The sequence below is a fragment of the Python bivittatus genome, unplaced genomic scaffold (assembly GCF_059951505.1).
Source record: "Python bivittatus isolate LINGU-HERP-01145 unplaced genomic scaffold, Pbiv_v1 ctg000520_np1212, whole genome shotgun sequence".
Lineage (NCBI taxonomy): Eukaryota > Metazoa > Chordata > Lepidosauria > Squamata > Pythonidae > Python > Python bivittatus.
Genome location: NW_028277080.1, coordinates 2,069,659 through 2,088,454, shown reverse-complemented (window position 1 = coordinate 2,088,454; position 18,796 = coordinate 2,069,659). Strand labels below are relative to the sequence as shown.

General features: G+C 40.1%; 1 protein-coding gene across 2 annotated transcripts in view; it reads right to left on the bottom strand.

Annotated features, from left to right (window-relative positions):
• Nucleotides 1-9,971, bottom strand: part of LOC103054607 (stimulated by retinoic acid gene 6 protein-like) — a 31,769-nt gene extending 21,798 nt beyond the window's left edge. For both annotated transcript variants that reach the window (XM_088147492.1, XM_025173435.2), the window contains exons 1-4: nucleotides 9,723-9,971; nucleotides 4,070-4,148; nucleotides 3,355-3,455; nucleotides 2,495-2,625 (exon numbers count right to left, since the gene is read on the bottom strand). In XM_088147492.1, the coding sequence (XP_088003618.1) occupies nucleotides 2,495-2,625; nucleotides 3,355-3,455; nucleotides 4,070-4,148; nucleotides 9,723-9,742 (331 nt within the window). In that variant the 5' untranslated portion in view covers nucleotides 9,743-9,971. The remainder of the gene's footprint in view (nucleotides 1-2,494; nucleotides 2,626-3,354; nucleotides 3,456-4,069; nucleotides 4,149-9,722) is intronic.
• Nucleotides 9,972-18,796: the final 8,825 nt, after the last annotated feature.

The window sequence follows — 18,796 nt, the reverse complement described above, 5'->3', positions numbered from 1 at the left end:
TAAAAGTGGACATCTTGGCAAAATTGAGAAAATAAAAGCCATAGGCTATGGTTTCAATGGTTCCAGCATCTCAAGAATAAATTCTAGCCACTTAAGGAATGTTCCTAAATTTCTTCCCTTTGAGCACTATGAGGGGAGCATTAAAGCAAGATAGGGATAAGGCTCTTGTGAATTTTGGAAAGGTAAATTGATATAAATATTGGGCTGGTCTTAGGTATATAGATCGATGATTTGCATAAACATCTCCAGGCAGGGAGGCCTGTTACATTTGCCTTTCTTTGCTAATATCCGTCATCTCTTACTTGGCATCCTCCAATCTCAACCTCAAGAGCACATCACTAGAGAAGCCAGAGCTGTGCCATTTCTGATAGAGTGACCTTTTCCAATTTGAACTGAAGTTGACAATTAATATCAAGGAGACCAGATTTACCTTAACCAATAAGTAAACATGTTGTAAAAGGATAACCTGAACCAATAAGAAAACATGTTTAACCAGAGACTGTTCTCCACCTTAATAATGCCAGCTTTCTGAAGGAGTGCCATATTTGGCACACAACCAACAACTTGGAAAATATTACATTTAAATCTGGATTACATGCTATCTAAAATGGCCATGTTAGTTATGTGGTCCCAACTGGACATGAGCTTTAGCTGCAAATAATTTTAGTGTTGCAGGTATAAACCATGCACTTCTCATGAAATGAAAGGATTTTAAGGCTGAGGTAAGGTATTTACGGCTGATCTTAAGGTATTTTGAGTTACATAATCCAAATGAGCACGACATTTCCATTGTTTGAAAAAACACTCTTAAATATCTAGAAGTTTTAACTTGTTCTATTACATGGCCATCTAGCTGACATGTTTCACATTTTGAGAACATTTAAAAAATGGAAGAAATTGTCTAGAGAGCTCTAAATAATTGAATATTTCTCATTTTGTGTGTCTCCTTTTTTTTTTTTTATAACCTCTTGAATTTTTGGATATTTCTCAAATTTTCCTTTCTCCTTTTTTTTAATAACCCCTTGCCCCATGTAGCACTCTGGAGTACTTGAAAATTTGCACACTGTTTTGTGATATTTTGGATGGTCCTCATAAACTTACCAGCCACCTATGGAGTGATCATGAAAGCTTTGTTGATGATGATCTGGTAACATGAGTGGATAATATATTGCACGATGGGTTGGTACTCATAAGCATATACAATGGACAAGTAGTACCTAGATTCATACAATACACCAAACCATAATATGGTTTAGCTATGGCTTGAGATGATGCATAAATCCAGCCATGATACCTACAAGCCACAGTTTAACATTGTACGTGAACTGGTTCAATAGGCTTCTTCAGGAAAGCATGGTTAAAAACATTGTCTTAACATTGTGTGCGAGTACTGTTCTCAGCCCCATGTGTACCTGAAAGTGCTAATACATGGGCAGAGGCATCTTCTGCAGAGAAGTACATCTTCCCTCTCTTACCTCCTGCAAATTCCCTGATCATTTTTAAAGGGTCCTAATATATGTGGACTGTTGGAGAAGACTCCTGAGAAAACAAACAAATGGATCAGTGAACAAATTAATCCAGAGTTCTCACTCAAGGCGCAAATGACCAGGCTCAAATTATCCTACTTCAGACACATCATGCAAAGACCTAGCTCCTTAGAGAAGGCCTTAATGCTGGAGAAGGTGGAAGGAAAGAGAGGATGAGGACAACCAGCGGCAAGGTGGATGAACTGAGTTACAGTGGTGATGTGCACAGTTGAAAGACCTGAAAGACTAAGTTAGGGACAGATTGTCATGGGGAAAATGTACCTATGTGGCCACTAGGAGTCAAAAACGACTTGATGGCACATAATCTATCAATCCGTTTATCTATATGGACGTGACCAGATAGTCGCCATGGATCATATTTAATTCAAGGGAGTCTTTTCTACTTTTTTACTATCATTATCTTCTATTAGGCTCTAAAACTGAAAGTCAGCTGAGATTAAACATTGTTTTAGAAGGAGGAATTTGCAGGAGGAAAGTTAAGGAAGAGAAGTTAAGGACTCTTCCCACTATCTGTTGATACTTCATCATGAACCCTCTAACCCACCCCAATTATAAGTCATTTACTTATAGCTATGGCTTGACATGATAAAGATGTCAGGACCTTATCTTCAGTCCCAAGTAAGAATGCATACTCCCAGAAACAAATACCTAATTTCATGTTACAAGGAGGGGGGCTTTAAATGGCTCTGTACTTATACTGGGAAGGACTTGCCTACCTTTACTACCTCTAGTGTTGATGCTGCTCCTGTCTGCCACTGCCTTCATAACCTGTTCTCTTGAAAATCATGTTTGGCTCTAAAGTCTAGCTCTCACTGCACTCCTGAGTACACTAACTGCTTGGAATCCAGCTAACCCTAGATTAAAATGGCCAGAGAGAAAAATGGGAGAATACAGAGATACAGAACTCCTCTACTGTTCTCTTATCACTTCTTAATCATGAGTTTTACCATTAGCCCAGCCAGGAAATCCCTCTGGAATGTAGCCTTTCTGAAACAGAAACATGACTTTATCAGCAGTAACTCCAAATGCAAATCCCAATGACCATCGGTTGCTGAATAAGCCGCCGGAATCAATCGGGCTGTAAAATAATGAAAGAATTTTTAAGACTCTGAAGGTCTTTCCATACTACAAAGTCATAATGTTCTCCAGCCAACCTTGAATTAGCAGAAAATTATACTGGCATGAAATTGCCAATCCTTTATCTTAGCTCCGTTGTTTCTGTCCCCAGTTATTGCTTTCCCTCCAAGTTAAAGGAAGACAAAGTTGAACAACTTCTATGTAACTTGAGGCTCTCCTTGAATGGTGTCAGAATAAGGAACAAAAGTGTACTTAAACATTGGTACAGCAATAAAAGAAGTGGAGCCTATCTTACTCATGAACTGGAATGAGTGAAGGCAACATTACAGGGACATTGTAGAAAAAAACTGTCTCTGTGGCTTATCTGAGCTGTAGGTGGGTGCAAGCAATGTGTACACTGTGGCCCTTCAGGTGTGGTAGATACAGTTCCAGTCACGGCTTCCCATCCGGCTAGGGCTGATGTGAGTCAGACGTCCACAACTAGAGGCCACAATTGCCTTAGAAAGTGTTTTCCCTTTACCTGCTTTGGAATGATCACAATTGTTTTTCATCACAAAATATAAGTATGCAGGAGCTATTTGATTTAATCATTTTATTCCTTATGTCAAAGGCCCAAAGGACCTCTTAGGAAACTGCAACTTGTGCTTCCAAAATGCTACAAGTCCCTAAATGCATATGTCACAGATTGCTACTCAGGACTGGCCAGCAAGCAAAGTATTGTCCAACTCACAGCAGTATCCCACAAAATCCTGCATATCTGGGACATTTTTCATCAAAACAGCATCTTTTTGTTCTCTTTTCAAGACAGGACAACAGCAAAATGATGATAACCTGCAAGAACAAAACAAGAACCATGATGATAATGAAGGCAAAATTAAATCTCCAGAAAACAATGCAGAAGGTATTAAGGTACCCAACAATTCAGAGCTGGATAGATGTTTCAAAACTAGGTCAGAATTCTAAGCAAGTATTAATCCTTCAAATTTCCTCCTAGATTTGCCCAGCAGAATAAGTTTTATCTTGCTCAGTTCCTCAGATGGATAGAGAATTAAGTGCTTTGATGAGTCAATTATCATTTCTCCCTTGCATCTACTATAGGGTGGGAGAACCCTGCTTTTCACATTTGTAAACACAACCACCTACGCGCATCTTTGTGATTTTGTTCTTGGGCCAGTGAAGCACATAGCTAAGTGCAAGTTTTGCCCTGTCCCAAATGGCAGCCATCCCCAACCCAATACTTACATATATATTAAAACAACAGCTCCCACCATCTACAGCTAGACCTTTTTTGCTGGAAATAATGGGAGTTGCCTCGGGTTATGCATCCAGAGTCTGTCAGCTTTGGAAATGCCACTAAATGGGCTTCCTCCAATGAGTCCAAGGGTGCACTCATTAATGAGGAGGTTCCAAGTAGTCAGTGGTTGTCAGATTATTGGTCTACTTACTGATGGAATAAGCGAAAAATGTAGAAAAGATTCTGCTTCAACTGAACTTTCACAAGTCATATTCCTGAAGAAATTGTCCCTGTTAATGAAACATGATGAGAAATACAAGATTTTTATGTGTATATTTTATTGTTAAAACTACAAACTGCCATTCATCCATGAAAGATCCCAGGTTTTAATTTACATTTTATTTTAATTTAATTTGTAATTTATTTACATGAAGCAGATATATAGTAACAATAACATTAAAGGACAAAAGGGCATGCGACTTCCATTAACTCGAGCTGAAATTGGTTTAATGTGACATGTCAAGGGTCACATTCCCAAAAAAACAGAGCCAGGGCCTACTCAAGGGATTTGAAGAGATTAAATGGGCCCCTGAAGTACCCAAACAGCTTAAAGCATCAGCTTAGTTCCTAAACCCTCCCTAGCAAAATGCAAAAAAGGGAATGGGTTCTACTATAATTTTCATGTGATGGAAAACCAAAATGTGGTAATGCCGTTGGAAAGAGCTAAAAAAAAAAAAAAAAAGGAAAAATAGTTGGTTTCTCATATTGTGGCAAGTCTTAGGTTGATTTTACAATGATTTGTTGAAAAGCCACATGTAACACTAAGCCATAAACCACAATTTCCAAACACTATGGTTGGGTTCACATTTCATCACATTTCATAATGTGTCTATAAACCCAGACACTGTTTATGAAGCAAACACCAATTATCTTTGTTCTGCATATTTTTTGGATGTATTCCTTTATTTTCAGGTCGGTACTGTCTAGATCCTATCTAGATTTTTGGAACACTGTGGTGAGTACACTCACAAAATATCAAAATACATTAAAAGGTGGGCGACTACAGGCAAGTGATGCTCTTCTTGTATCACCAGTGCAAGGAAGAAATGTTAGGTCTACTGCAAGGAGGAAGGGAAGACACTTACATCCACTTCACCTCCAACATTTCATCTAATGAAGATGTAGGGTGCACTTCTTACTTCTCCCTCACCACACAGCTGTGTGGTTGGTTGAGAACGAGTGGATGTCTGCCACTACAGGCCCCAGAACTTTTCATGATGCAGACCATGGTCCAGGTGGATGCTGCTTCATGCAAGGTACTGGACAGGTTTCAGACAGCAGATAAAAGGCATGGCGATGAGTTGCATAGTTGAGAGCTGTTTCAGCAGCCACATTTCAACCATGGCTTCATGGGGACAGAGAGGGTAAAGACAACCCATCAGATCTAGTTTCTCAACATCAGCAACACTGCTTATAAGCTGTATGAGATTATTCAAGAGGGTCTTGGCTGGAGGGGCCCAGCAGCAGAATCATATGATACCAAGGTTACCCTCAGTGCTTTTACAGGCAAATGTTCTATGATCACTGGCTATCTTCACTGAAGTGTAAAGGGGAGGCAGACACTAAACCAGTGTCAGGTTGAACTCCACTTATCCTAACACCAATAATAACCCCACTTACCCTAACTTCAGGATGTCCGCTCTCAGTGGAACTTCACCTACCAATAGCTGCTTAGACAGCAATTTGCTGTGCGCAATAAGGCACTTTACTGTGTGTCTCCCTGGGAGTGAAGACTCCTGGTTGAGGCAATTCCTAAACTTGAGCTGTTCTTTTTTGCAATAAAAGAAGTGGGGAGACAGTTATGCTGAGCCAATGTCTGTACTTCTTTTCTTTAAAAACTCCTTCTGCTAACTTCAGGAGACGGTGAACACTCCTCCCACAGTAGCAAGAGCAAACAGGGACCCAGTTCTGGCATGAGATTCTCCTTGGCAAGCCCAAGCACAAAATCCTCAACTTGAGGCAACATACTTGGTGCATTGCCAGGGAGAAGAGGCATGTTGTCTATAAGCTCAGACAGCAGTGCAGAATGCTTTTTCTGAGCTATCTGAATGAGCCAAAGGAAAGTGAGGGGATGGGCCCACTCCACTTTTGGGGAACAAATGCCAAGCCCTGAACAGACATGGCGATGGGTGCCCAGCAGTTCATCCTTGACTACCAACCAAGAAATATGCGATTCTTCTCTAAGGTGGATAACACAGTAATACCTCATTCCTCTACTAATTCAACGTTCAGGTGTAATCAATCTCTTCTGTGAGATGAACCTCCCCTGAGATGCAGTAGAAATCATCCACCACCCCTCTCATGGCTTCCCAACCTCCTTCAACCCCATTGCTCTGGCCCACCTACTTTCATATATAGCCAGTTTTGATGCTGCTGGAGTGCACTGACTCCGAGGTCAAAGCACTCACTGCACATATCCATATAACATGGAAGGATGTTCTAGCTAGCAATAAACCTAACAGGAGAAAAAGGGTTACTCCCCACTCAACATACCATTGCCTGATTGTTTGGAAGGTAAGCTGTACTTATTATGGGTGGGTTAATATATGTAGCCTTCAAAATAAAACCAGGGGGAATGCTGGAAGTAAAATCAAAGGTGTGTATTTGTATATCTACATGGACTACTGTCCTTAAGTTCACCCAGGTAATGTAAACACAAAAAATACTACAATGTTTGGGTGGTCTGTTGAGCTTTAGTGTACATGTTCTAACTCTGTGTACTTGGTTCCATTAGATTTTTTCCCCCTTTTTTCTTTTTTTTTCCTTTTGTCTGCACTCAGTCATTGCTGACCCTGCAGTGACTGCTTAGACAAGTCCTTGCAGTTTTCAAGGCAATTGTTTTTCGGAAGTGGTTTGCCAGAGCCTCCTTCCTAGAGCAGAGCCCAGCTGGCATGCACAGGAGGCGGGGTTTCCGTTGCTTCGTGCCCTTTTCGGGCATGCGCGGTTTTTCGCGCTTACCGGCAACTGCTCCCAACTCCTGTTTTGCAAGGTGCCGCCAGCATTTTTCCTCCCACCAGAGTGAGAGTCCCCATTTATCTACTGACGTGAGTTTTCGACCTGTTGGGTTGACAGGAACTGGGGAGAAAACAGGAGCTCACCCTGTTTAACGCGAAGGCTGGACTCGAACCGCTGAAGCGTCAGCCATTTCTGGCTGGGAACTTTCAGCGTCACTTGATACATTATATGTTTTCAATACAATGATATTTATACAGTATTAAAATTATTGACATTCTGTTGTTTACATAACTTAGAGTATTGGAAATAAATAAATATTCTGTCAGTATTAATTACAATTTAGGAAGTCAATATTACAAACATAAAATCATTTGACTTTTTCATCCAAAGTTGAGTATAACGTTAAAAAAAAGAAACTGCTGCAGATTGCGTCAAAATATTTGTTGTACAATAAAGGTTTTGGTCTTGATTACTTAGTGTTGAAGTCTTCATTGTATAGTTACTTAATATAGTTACTATATATAACCTTGTATTCAGTCCTTAGAGATTGCAACCTGTTAACAAATTCCATTTCAGCCTCACAGTATGCACAATGTGCTATTTGATCCACTCTTCAGAACACTAGAGCTTGTTCAACAAAGGATGGTTAAAACAAATAGCTTAGCTAGTATAAATCTGGCCAGTACGTTGGCAAAAGGATATAATCTATATATGTTCCTTGTGTAGAAATCGTATTTTAGATAAATAGATAATTTGGGGACATCTTATACCAACAACCTGGTGACAAAAATAGGTAGTAGAGGTCCCCTTCAAATGTTGGGGTCAGAAATGTTTTATCCTTAATTTCTGTCTATGCACCTGTTGAATAATAAGGAACCAACCAGTGGCTTACTTAAATTGCCCTCATTATTTAATCAAATTTTCTAGGCTTTGTTTTGGAGAAACGCACACTGGGGCAACATTAACTCTCCCTTAAAAAAAAAAAATTGGGTCATCTCCTTATTTCCTGTTGCAGTGAGCTGAGATTCTAAATTCCATTGCTCAAGTGAAACTAGCCACCATGGGTCAGCAGCTGTGTAAACTCAGAAAATTGTATTTTCTTCATGAAAACATGGCTTAGTGTGATGAATGAACCAGCTCACGACTATGAGGCAATGTTGCGGAATAATTTATAAATATGTGTTCTATAGACTGTCCAGAGTCATCCTGTCTCTTTAGGGCTTAATTGTTCTTTGAAAAGAACAGCACCATTTTTAAAATATGGTGCAATTTATCTTATACACCAACAATTAAAAGAAAGTCAGTTACCATTTTTCTGCAAGATCACCTCATTAGTTCTAGGACAAAGCTAGGTGTCTCAGGTTACATTGCAACTGGCTGGGATGACATAACATACTAAACCATATACCACACTTTATAAATTTCAATTATTGGGTCCCCATGACATGGCTAAGCCAAAATCAAACACATAGCATCACATTACAGATTAGTTGCATTTCAACAAGGCAGAAGGCCTGCTGACAAAGGCTTTTCCAGAAAAGTTAACTTACCGATTCTGGGCCTTCAATGTTTGTGTGATTCTTGGATTTCAGAAATCAGGAAATCATACATATTTCACAACATAATTTTCCTGGTTTTCAATATGAGTTTGATGTCAAGCCCCCCCTACTATCCTTAAATTATTCTTGCTTTCTCTATCTGTATAAATTGTTTTTCAAGTTCTTTCTTCTAAAAAGCAGTCTTTTGTAAATCTGTTTTAGATTTTTAAACAACTTGAGGGTGCCCTTGGATAGTGTTTGGAGCCAGATTAAGAAGGGAAACACTATTTTAATACTGGTATAGCTAAGGACAATTTAAGCCTGCCTCTTCATAGGCTAGGAATGAAATTAAGGCAGTTAAGGGGCACAGCAGAAAAAAAAAGTGCTCCAGAGGATGTTCGTGCCTTGGTTGGTGCAAGTGGCTAAAGACCCAAGCACTAGGGCAGTGCTTCCCAAACTTTCCTTCATTACTCAAAACCGCTTATCAGAAAGTCCTTTTTACCCAATGTAGGTAAAACACTTTAAGTCAATTTAAATGTCCCTGTTGTGATTGGGTAATGGATTCATGTGTCGTTACTCAAAACCCCCCCACTTTTACCCAATTTTGGGTAATTTACCCAAGGTCTGGGAATCACTGCACTAGGGTTTTCAAGGGCTTCACATTTCACACCAGAGAGCTCTGCATCTTGACAGCGGGGAAAACCCCCAAGTCTCTTCTGACATGCCATTGGGGGGGGGGGTCCTTCTCCCATATCGCCTCTCCCTCCATCTTTCCTAAAAGCCTGTTTCCTCCATTAGGGAGAAACCTAGGAAAGAATTAAAACGCTCTTCCCTCTCCTAAATTGCTTTGGCTAGACACCCGCTGCGCGACTATCAAGTCGAGACAGAGAGAACCAACAGGAGATGGTCCCCGACGGCCCCTTCCCCCCACCCCCCATCCGCTTCCATTTCCTAATCGCGCGCTTTCGTAGAGGTTTGGGTAGCGGCTCTATTTCCCCCCCACACTCCGCTTTTCTTCCCCCCTCTGACTGGGCGGGGAGGGCCTGGGATGAGGCGTTTCCTGCTCCTGCTGCCCAAAGGGGCCTCGAAGCGCTGCTCCCCAGCCCCGACGGCAGAGCTCCCAGCCCTGGCTCTCCGCGCCGCGCGAACTCAACCCAATAAAAAGAAGGGAACCGGGGAGGGCCGGTAGCAACTCGTAGCGCGGTCTTTCGCCCCCGCCTTTTCCACTAATGGAAAACTGACCCAACTTTTCCTGTTTTTAGCCAGACCTTACGCCGTGCAAAACCGCATCGGTAGCAATTCCCAACTTACGAGTATTCATCGTCTGCCATGGTCCTGCTTTGGCAGCGGAGGCTGGACGAGAAGATGGTAAGCTATAAGCGGAGAAGCGGACCGCTTTTCTAAACTTGGGTTACGTGGCGCACCCTCGCCGCCAAAGCTAGCGCGACCTCCACCCAGCCTCCTTCAGCTCGTGTGTCCGAATCGTCGGTCTCGGGCAGCGCTCCAGGCAGCAGAAAGAAGTCAGGAGGGCGGACACCGGCATCTCTTAGCGAGGGTGATTTCCTCTTCCCTCCGCCCGCTGTGATCACGACGCGAGTTTGTCCTCGAGGGAGATCGGGGAAGCGTCTGGTTGGTTCTCCACATGCACAGAGACGCCGCACCAAATTCTTATCCTGCAGATAAGCCGTCCTCAGCATGGGGACTACAGCTGTGTCCGGCGACAACACCCATCATCCCCAGCCATGTATAAATCGTTGTGGACGGTCTGTCCAGAGGATGGTCATTTTTATTCAGCGGGTCTAAAATCAAAACACACAGTCTCATTCAAGCATGCTAAAATAATAGTTGCAAAATGACAACAACAAAATCAAGTCAGAAATGTGTTTCTGTTGGAAGGAGGAGGGCTGGGCTCTAAGCAGAAATTGTAACCATCTTGACAGCAAGATACCTTTTCCACATTATTGGGGAGGGGTGTTGCACATGTTTCTGATTTCGCTGCAGCACATGTGATATTAAGGTTCCACAATTTTTTTGCTATTTCTTCCCAGTGCAGGGCAGAGTAACACAGCCAAAAGAAGTTTTGCTCACTTTGCTCAAGAGAACATCACTATGGTTCTATTATTTCTCACAGCTAATCTAGCAAGGGCAGAGTCTACATGGAGTAGCCTCATCTTTAAACACCAGTATGCATGTCGAGGGAATCTTGACTGAACCAGGTTTCCCAGACAAACATAAAACCAAAACTAATATTGAAAGGTGTACATGCACCCAGAGTTACTGTTCTAATTTCCCATGTGTTGTGGAAATGTACTACATCTTTTTTGCAACAAACATTTATTATTATTATTGCAACCTTTCCAATTGACAAATGATCCTGAGCAGCTCACATACCTCTTTCAGTAGTCAGGCCAAAAAGACACACAATCAAAGCAACAACAACTGCAGTAATAATCCAACTAAAAGAAATAAAGAAAAGCTAGGATTGAAAAAGCAGCAAACATTCTCCTGTGGGGGAACCATCTCATCTGTCAGATTCCACAGGCTAAGAGCCAAATCTTAATGGCTTTGCAGAACACCAGAAATGCAGGGGCCTGTCTGATCTCTGTGGAGATATTATTCCAGAGAAAGAGAGTAGCAACTTAGAAGCCCTGCCCCTGAGGTTCCTGTAGATGACACTCCATAAGGGTAGGGACTTTGAGAGAACCCAGCTTCTTGGATGTTACTGGATGGGCAGAGGCCACTAGGAGAAGGCAATCCTGAAGATACCAAGATCCTGAGCCATAAAGGGCTTTAAAGATAATACCTTGAAATGCACTGGGAACAACAGATAACCAATGCAGTTCTCAAAATAGAAGTGCCACATAGGTAAATGAACTAGTACCCAGTGACTACCTGAGTCACTGAATTTTGGACCAATTGTAGCTTCTGAATGTTCAAGGGCAACCCCATGTAGAGGGTATTGCAATAGTCAAAACAAGAGTTGACCAAGGAATAAGTGACTATAAGCAGGGCATCTTGATACAAGAAAGGCCATAAGTAGTGCATAAGATACAATTATGTAAAGGCCCTTCTAACTACAGTTTCCACCTGCTCCTTGAGGACCCCCAGATTACAGACGAGTTCTGCACGAGGAAGAGGAATCTCATCCAGGATCAAAGATGGAATATTACTAGAGTCAAAAGGCTTCTGAACCTAAATTCACTCCATTTTGCTGAGATTATGTGGAAGCTGCTCCCCTTTGCATGTATACTGATGCTCCAAGATGCAAGTGCATATAAGCTATGTGTTCGCTGTGGAAACAGTGGGTGAATGTTCAGTTCTTTTTGCAGCAGTTGCTCTATGTGGTGCTACCTTTAAAGAAGCATAAGGAAGAGTCACCACTCCATCTCATGGGGATGGTGGTTGGATTCACATGATATATAAAGCCAAATGATGACTTGGCATCATGTATGAACCCACCTTTGAAAATCTCCACCTGCATGACAAGAATAGAACATTTAATTTTTTCCTAGTCTGTCCTGAAGCTGGATCATCATACTATGATAATTTCTAAAGCTGTGCGCGTGACATATTGGTTGCTTATTGCAAGAAAAGCATTTCTTTCTTGCATTTCCTTTGAGAGAGCTAGAAACTTCTAATACTTGCCTCTCACTGGAGGACAAACATGTTCTAGCATCCTAGCATAAGGCTGTTTGGGAACAATGTATTCAGAAATTACTTACAAGATTGTCTGATACTATAACAGAGGATATAGAAGAACAACAGATCTTATTGGACAAAACAGAGATTGAGATTGATTTGAATGTGGATTTGGAGTTCTAAAAAATGCTGGATTATAAAAGTGACATGGAAAAAGATGCTGTGGATGTGAAAATGGATTTAAAAATCCATTTTTGTGATATGAAAAAAGATGCCAAAATGGATTTACAAATGAAACCAGCTGATGTTACAATAATTAAAGGGGACATACAAATAATACATCGGAAGAATGACTTGGAAAGCCTTCTTATTTTGGATTTAGAAAAGGAATGTGTTAAACCAATGAAGCTGTTTCTGAGAGGAGACAAAAGAGAAATAACTAAAGTTGTTCCTGAAAGGAGGCAAAGAGAAAATGATAAAAATCCCACTTGTGGGACACTATTGGACAGGATTAAAGATCCAGCTTTTTAAAAGTAAACAGAAGGTTTAAAAAGTGAACTCAAATATATGTTGTGGTTTCTGATAGTTATCAGTGGGATTTCTTTTTGACCAGGACTGAATGATGAGGTTTAAGGATCTGTTTATTAGTGGGGAGAGATTTCTTTTGCTTTACTTCTTAGAGAAAGTGATAAATTGGATTTTAAAATGGATTTTTTTGATTAAGGGAAAAATGCATATGTTTTTATTCTTGGTAGCTCTTAATAGAATTTTGCTGATTAGGACTGAATGATGAGTTTTTATACTTTGATTATTGATAAGGGATGAGTTATGGGAAGATGAGATTTTTTTCTTTCTTTTTATTGAAATACTAGAGAAGGTGTTAAGTTACTGAATTGTTTATGCTTGTCCAGAGGGAGGGGGAAGTCATCTTTTATTTATTCTCTTTTTCTTTTCTTTTTTCTATCTCTTTGCACTTCTTTTTCTTTACTTTTTATATTTTCTTTAGTTTGTATAAGTCTTATCTTTGTATGTGTAAACTCTAATAAAATTATAAATAAATAAAATACAAAAACAAAGTTCCATGACTATTTTCCAACTGTTTGTCCATCAGTCTCAAGAGGAAGACTTCTGAGATAGTCTGATACATTTCAATGACCATTATTTTAAGCCAGTATAGTAGAATTCTGAAGGCTCAAGGACGGGTGGACAGCATGTTAACTTGGTAAAGAGGATGAGCCCATTTAACAATAAATACATAGAAAATAGTGGAGGCAGATACATGCCTTTGGAAGACAGTTCAGTAGTTACCCCATACTGGAGTTCCCAAATGTGCAACTACACCCCAAGAATGCTTTCTGACTTTTCATCAACTCAAGCATCTCTATCCTTTTCCCTGAATTCAAGCTGAATCCTTTCAACTTCATGCTTTCCCCATGGGCTGCAGAAAATAGATCTCAAACCTTATCCTTGCAAAAAGATCCAAGAGGGAGCCCAAAAGTGATTTCATCAGGAATCTTAGAAAGAAATGATACTCCTTGAGAGACAGCAAAAATGCAAAAGAAGCCAGGACTCCTGCACCCATAATATCTAGGTAGAAGAAAGAGATTGTCAAGCAAGTTCTAAGAAAGGGAATTAGTCTCATCTATGCAGGAGACATTTTGCTTATAGGAAGGAAGGAGGGATAGAGGAAATGTTTGAAATCTACTTTAGTTAGTCAGGTTTATATGGCCACCCATGTTAACCAAATAACTCTGGGCAGTTCACAAGGATATAAATAAGCTCAAGGAATCTAGTGAGAGGGAGAGAAAAAAAATTAAAAACATAGTCAAGGCACCCTTCCAATTTATATAACAGCATAAAAACAACAAGAACCAATCTTGGGTAGTGGTTAAGGCATCGGGCTGGAAACTGGGAGACCCTGAGTTCTACTCCTGCCTTAGGCACAAAGCCAGTTGGGTGGCCTTGGGCCAGCCACTCTCTCTCAGCCCTAGGAAGCAGGCAAGGGCAAACCACCTCCAAAAATCTTGTGAAGAGACCTGTAGGGAGTGGTCCATGGAATTGCCAGGAGTCAACACTGACTCAAAGGCACAATAAATAAAAATAAAAACAACACACACATACTAGGCTCTACTAACAACCTGGCCCCAGCACCTGAGGGCATTCATAGTACATGTTCCTTTGCAAAATATTCAAAACAACTTGATATTCAATCAAGTGTTTTCCTAAATATCTTATTTCTACTTACCCACAGCAGAATCAGTGGAGAAAAGCAATTTTAAGGCCAGAAAGGTTATGAATGCTGGCAAACTTCATACTGGATTAGACTCCACTGAACCCTTGTTACCATGCAGTCTGGAACCAGCAGAATAGATTCTTTTGCCCCAAATAAGAACAAAAACACAGCACATCTCGTGCAAAAGATGTATAAACAAAAAAGAGAAAAAGGACAGGCAAAAAAAATCTCACCAAGAACATTTCTTGGGTGTGGTGCTGGATTAACTCAGGTCATTTATCCAAAGAGATGGAGAGTGGGAACTGAAACAATCAGTGGCTCAAGCTATTTTAATTGCACTTTATAGGTACTGAATTTCAGCTCTAAGTTCCCTAGAGTGTTTATTTCAAACAAAAAGACAACATAGATATCAAACATCTGTGCTTGCAACAGGGCAGTGAGGAATCTAATCAGATTTTACTTATTTATTTATTCAATTTATATAGCCACCCATCTCGCATAAGTGACACTGGGCAGCTCACAAAAATTAAAAACCATCTAGCAGAGAGAGAAACAGCAAAATGCTGGAGACATGGCCACGGGGAAGTTGTCCTATCTACGCTCAACTGAAATGCATAATCCTGTATGATTCCCATCTGTAATAGAGATCTTAGAGACCTTCCTAATGCAGCCTTCCCCATCCTGGCTTCTTTTAAGTATGTGGGAATACAACTTTCAGATTTCCTATAAAAAACATAGGTTTTGGTCATGCTGGCAAACTGAGTTACATTCGTAATACATCTGAAAAGCAACAGACGGGGAAGGCTACTTTAAGTCCTAAAACAATTTTAGAGCAAGAACATATATACTCACCAAGACCCCCACAACTAAATGCTGGATCAGGATGAGCAATAGGGGGAAAAAACCTATTGCAATTATTTTAAAAGTGAGCCTCATCGTCTACTGAATTGATCAGGCAAGGCCGAGTATACAAACATGTTCACTTATTAAGATGTCCTTTTGTATAATGACTCTAATTTGAGTTTAATATGCTGTACCATTCTCACATGTTTCTGTACAGGTGAAATAAAAATTATGGAACTGTTCTTATTTTCATCTCCCCAATGTGTCTTTTTCATTGTTCATGTTTCTTTAATAAAGGAAGTTAATGCATAGATAATAATGCTAAGATCTAAGGAGGGAGTACAATGGAATGTGGATAAAAGCCACATGTGTTTAATTAGCCAAACAACAAAACTATCAAATGTTCCTGCTATCAACCTCATTGTTACAACTGCTAAATCCATTACTGTCCTTGGAGTGGCTTCTACTATTTAAAGATCAGAAAAACAACAGGAGAATAATATGCACCAACTATAACAGGATATTCATTCTTATTCTGTTAAAATGGAGAGCAATCCTCTAGAAAGGGATAATATAAACATTATGTGAGAGTTATCAGTGTCTTCCACTGTGCAGCGATCCATTAATTCATCAGCTCATACCCACTGTAATTGTAGGTAAAGACAACATTCCCACATTGCGGGTCTTTCGCCACTTGGATCTAACCAGAGCACAGATGTGTCCTGCTAATGTTGCTTGTGACTCAGCTTCTTCCTTTAAAGAAGTTATTGATTGTTGCATGTATCTTCTCTAGTTGTTCCTTTATTTGTACCAACAAATCAGAGGAATACCCATGGGATCTCAGGACTCATAGCAGAGACCATAATGCAGCATCTAGAAACTATAGCACTCCCATACATAGAACCAAAAGATGGATCCGGTATGTAGACGACACTTTCGTCATAATAAAAAAGGAACAACTAGAGAAGACACATGAAACTATCAACATCTTCAAAGGAATAAAATTCACAAGGGAAGAAGAAAACAACAACATACTACTCTTCATGGATATCTTCAACAGCAGAGGAAACAATGGCAAATTAGAAATGCAAGTCTATCAAAAAACAACCCACACTAACCAAATGCTCCATTACCAAAGTAACAACCCAACCTCCATGACCAAAGTAACAACTCAGAACCCAAGAGGAGCTGTGTAAGAACATTATTCAAAGTACAAACGCACTGCAGCAATTCAGAACACCAGAAAAAGGAAACAGACTGCCTATACAACATCTTCCAACAAAATGGGTATCCGCGCAACTTTATCAAAAAGTACCTGACCACTCAAACCACTACAGTCCAACCAACACAAGCTATGAAAAGGATAACACTACCACACATCAAAAACATCTCAGGAACAAACAACAGTCTATTACAAACACACGACTGTAGCACACAAACCAACTAAAACCCTCCAAAACATTTCAAGTAAACCAAAAGACCCAGTACCCCAAGAAGAAAAAGCAGGAGTCATTTACAAAATACAGTGTAAGGACTATATCAGCCACTATGTAGGACAGACAAGCAGAAGACTAGCAGAGCACATCCATGAACACTAACTAGCAGTCACAAGACACAATAAAAACTCCTTAATCTCACAACACATGGACAGACTCAACCATAGTTTCCACTGAAAAACTGTGAGCATCCTAGACCAAGCTAAATCCAAAATTGCTAGAGAATTCCTGGAAGCTTGGCATTCAGTCAAATCAGCCATCAATATATACATAGAAATAAACCATATTTTCACACCATTCAAAAGAGACAATAAGAAAGCTAAGAAGGAAACAAAAAGGCCAGAACACATCCTCTCCAGCAGCCTACACCCAGATAAGCAGGGATTAACACAGGCAAACAATCAAGCAGAACACAATACCCTAATCAAGGAACTACCAAGGAGAAAACCACGCCCTCACCCAAACCTGCAGGGCAAACTACTGCATATAAATAGGAAGCAAACCTCACACTCACTTGTACTGATGATGTTACCTAGTTGGGTAATGAAATGCCTGCAAGCAAACAACCAAGCTCAGAGAGGACCAAGGACTCCATAGAAAACAATCTTGTAGCCAGACCCTCCCCATTCCTGCTGTGATTGACAGTCTTTTCTCACTGGTACATAAAACAGCAAACAGCAAAGTTGTAGAAATCAACCAGTTGCTTTGTTCATTCTGCACTGTGTATGCAGAATGAGGACAGCAACATTCTGCAGCAAGTCAAAACAGAGGTTTGATAGGAATCAGGAATGTATGCAAGAAATTTCAAGACAGAGTAGTAGTTTTCTGCCAGTTCAAGGATGGGTAAAGGGTACTTCAACTCAACAGTGAGGAAAGACCTTAAGTATGGATTGGACATCATTTATTAAATCCCATTGTATATTTGGGAAAAGGAACACATTTTACTTAGTATTTAAAAGATAGCAAAATGGCCCCAGGTAAGTATGGCTGAATAGGATTTTTTCTGGTTGGGTGCCATCCAAAACTTTGAACAAAAGTTTCAACTGATGATCTCAAGATTGCAAGTTAGGGGGAAGAAGGCAGTTCTGCAGATATTCTTTACTTGCTAAGACAAAGCAATACTGTGAATTGTAACTGGAAATAAATTAAAATGGCTAAAATGCATTGAGAATGCTGTCGCCCATTTATTTTTCTTTGAAGCTTGCTACAGCAGCACCCCACATCATGACATTTAGCTAAGCCTTAAAATAGGCAGTGTAGAGCACAGCACTGCTTATTCCTTCCATAGTTGAAAAAAGTTTCCTAATTGAAAAAAGGTGGTCTTTCTAAATTCACGCTAATTCAGAAATGTCACCTTTTTTCAATTAGAAATGCTGAACAATTAACAGTTAAGTGACAGGCAAATGCACAACCTACAGGGATGAAGCAAGCTTCCCCTGTTGAATGATTGGCAAGCAAGCAAGCCTCATTAGAGAATAAGCAACAGGATGGGGCAGTCCTGCTTTAGCTAAGTCAGTTAGCCATCTCAAGCAACACATTTGTCACACCAGTTTTTCAATAACTGATTATTTAGTAGGGACCTCAGATCCTTAGGCTATACACCTAAATAATTTATAGCACTATAGGATACAACACTGCAAAGCATAGCAGACATTTGCTAACATTTTGAACTGCAGAGGAGAATTACCTCATATGAACTTTCTCTCTGCTCTTGCCAGTTTTCTCTCACGAGAGGCACATAACAGTCTGTGAACGACTTGAGCTGTATGAAAGCAACTACATAGAATTACAATTGATTTTTAGAGCCTGAGAGCTGCAAATGAATCAGGAACTAAACAGATATCATGGCTACTATTGAAATGTGCATATACATTCACTATTACACACAAGACGTACTTTGTAGATATGGTAAATGGCTCCAGATACGTTTTAAGAGAGGTGGTAGGAAAAGGGGATGTACAGAGGTAAAAAGAAAAAATTACTAGCTACATTTTTTCTAATTTACATACAGTAATCATATTTTCTTGGAAAAAATAAAGGGGCAAATCTGAAAGAGGTTTGTAAGGATACAAAAATTGAATAGTTTCTGTTTATGACTGCTTTACAAAAGAAAATTCAAGAGCAAAACCCAGAAAATAATTAAATTAAATAAATCTAAAGGACAGGTTTCTGAA